We start from the raw sequence: 2,107 nt of genomic DNA, 5'->3' as shown, positions 1-2,107 counted from the left end.
GTCCAATCTTATCTCGAGGAAGGGAGAGCAGTGTTAGCATGTGTACAGGCAGAAATGTTGCTTTAAAAGAGATCAGATCCACATCATCACAAGTCAGTTTTACCTAAATCAGGACTATCCAACAAAAACATTGGTAGCCATTCATGATCTGAATTTGGTGTATGAATTAAATTATGGTACACATTGAAAGTCATGAGAAATTTGTTTTGTAATAAATAAGGCAGTGAAATTACTCATTTGTAGCCTTTTTAAGATAAGCTATTAGGTCTGCCCTTTCTCCCTTCTTTATTCCAGCGAAGATCATTTTTGTCCCAGGGATGTACTTTTTAGGATTCTCCAAATACTCCCTCAAGCTATCCTCTGCCCAGGTGATGCCTTTGTTCTTGTTGGCATCTGTGTAAGAGAATCCAGCAGCCTGACCTGTCTTCCACCCAAACAGACCATGGAGATTTGGTCCAGTCTTATGCTTGCCTCCCTTTTTCACAGTGTGGCACTGGGCACACTTCTGAACAAAACTCTTCCTGCCTTTTTCAACATCATCCATTTTAAATTCGATCCGGGCTGGTCAACAGCACAACCCTTCAGCCTCTTAGCCAGACGTCCCGCTCTCTAACCCAAGGACACGCCGGACCGCGCCTATGTACCGGTCCTATTAATTTTCATGTTGGCTTATTATAGCCCTAAAATTCTACCAGTAGGTAGAAACACATCCATATGGGACAAGGTAATGTCACCTCGAACTGAAAATGGGGACAGTCATGGCGCTTAAGGTTTGTTTTCTCTTCTACACAAGGAAAACAAAGATGAAATTTAACCTGTTTTCTATGTTTCCTTCCAATTCCAAACTTTGAGAAGCCAGTCTGAGCTTTGTGTTAGAGGCACCTCCTTGGCGATGTACTCCTTTCTCATAAAAGGCTTTGTTACTTTGTATTTTAAACAAATGGGAACTGTTTTCCTCCTGTGGCTTTAGTCTGGGATAACCAAGATTACAAGTGGCTGGTTGCCCCTGAAGATCAAAGTTTAAGCAACAGCCAGTCAGTCTGCTTCAATCCTGTTTTCAAAAGGCTTCCCTTTTCGAAGTTGGTACAGACTGGGAGAAGGTCTGTTTCGATTTTTGTTACATTGTTTCCACTTCTTTTCACTTCTGCAAATTGTTAACTGACCACACGCTGTAAGACCAGAGTCAGGCTGCACTTTCCTCGCTTGTGACAGAGTGGCTGCCTGGCACATTGATTACTCATCAGTGCTAAGTAACTGGGACAGTTCTCCACACTGAACTGCTTGTCACAAGCACACATGGGAGGGGAAAAAAGCCAATAGGAACTATGGCCAGTTGCGCTGCCCTGCAATATATATTGTTTTCAAAAATCACTGCCAACAAGTTGGCCCCTTAGCAATTTGTACTGCCAAAACACTACAGCTATCTGTCTGGTGGTTTCTGGTCAGACACCTGAGTGTTGATGAACCAAAAGGCTGACAAAGGCATTCCACCAGCTTCATGAGCAGGTGGGTCAAGTGTTAGCTGGACTCTGTTCAAATGCAGAAAACAGAGCACAAAGCCAACGAGAAGTGTTTATGTCAGAGTATTTTGTTGGGATAAGGGTTGCAGGTTTTGTTTGGAGGAGGGCTGTAATTTTTGGTTGGTGCTTTATTTTGTTTGAGACAGGGTCTTGCCCGGGCCACCAAGTTAACCTTGCACTCAAGAGCTTCTGTCTCTCTTGCAAGTGCCAGGCCCTTGGGATAGTACGATTTATACCTTAAATATAACATTTTATGTGTAGATACCTGTACGACAAGTACTACAGTAGTAACATTAATCATATTTGTACCAAGCACAAGTTAAATGTTGTGGCCATTGGCAGAGTAAAACACTGAAGTCCTAAAAGAGAAACTATTTGCAAAGCTTGTTACAAAGTTAATCAAATCCAAGAATCTAATGTGTAGTTTAAAAAGATTTGTTTGTTTCTATTTTACATGTATGGTGTTGATCTGCATGTATGTGTGTGCACTGTGTGACTGTAGTCCCCTCTGAGCTAAAAGATGGCATTGGGTCCTTGGGAAATAGTCACATGTTTTATACTATCAGATACTTATGATTAAGTTGAAT

The 2,107-nt window shown here is 41.8% G+C and overlaps 1 protein-coding gene across 1 annotated transcript; it reads right to left on the bottom strand.

Annotated features, from left to right (window-relative positions):
• Positions 1–229: 229 nt before the first annotated feature.
• On the bottom strand, positions 230–544 carry LOC308418782 (cytochrome c, somatic-like; the record flags this gene model as incomplete). The annotated part of the gene is made up of 1 exon (XM_080914299.1): positions 230–544. The coding sequence occupies one exon, from the start codon at positions 542–544 to the stop codon at positions 230–232; it is 315 nt and encodes a 104-aa protein (XP_080770425.1).
• Between the last annotated feature and the right edge of the window lie 1,563 nt (positions 545–2,107).

Source organism: Micromys minutus, assembly GCF_963924665.1.
Source record: "Micromys minutus genome assembly, chromosome: 3".
NCBI lineage: Eukaryota > Metazoa > Chordata > Mammalia > Rodentia > Muridae > Micromys > Micromys minutus.
The sequence above is the reverse complement of the archived record's forward strand: the minus strand, read 5'-3'. Positions and strand labels throughout refer to the sequence as shown.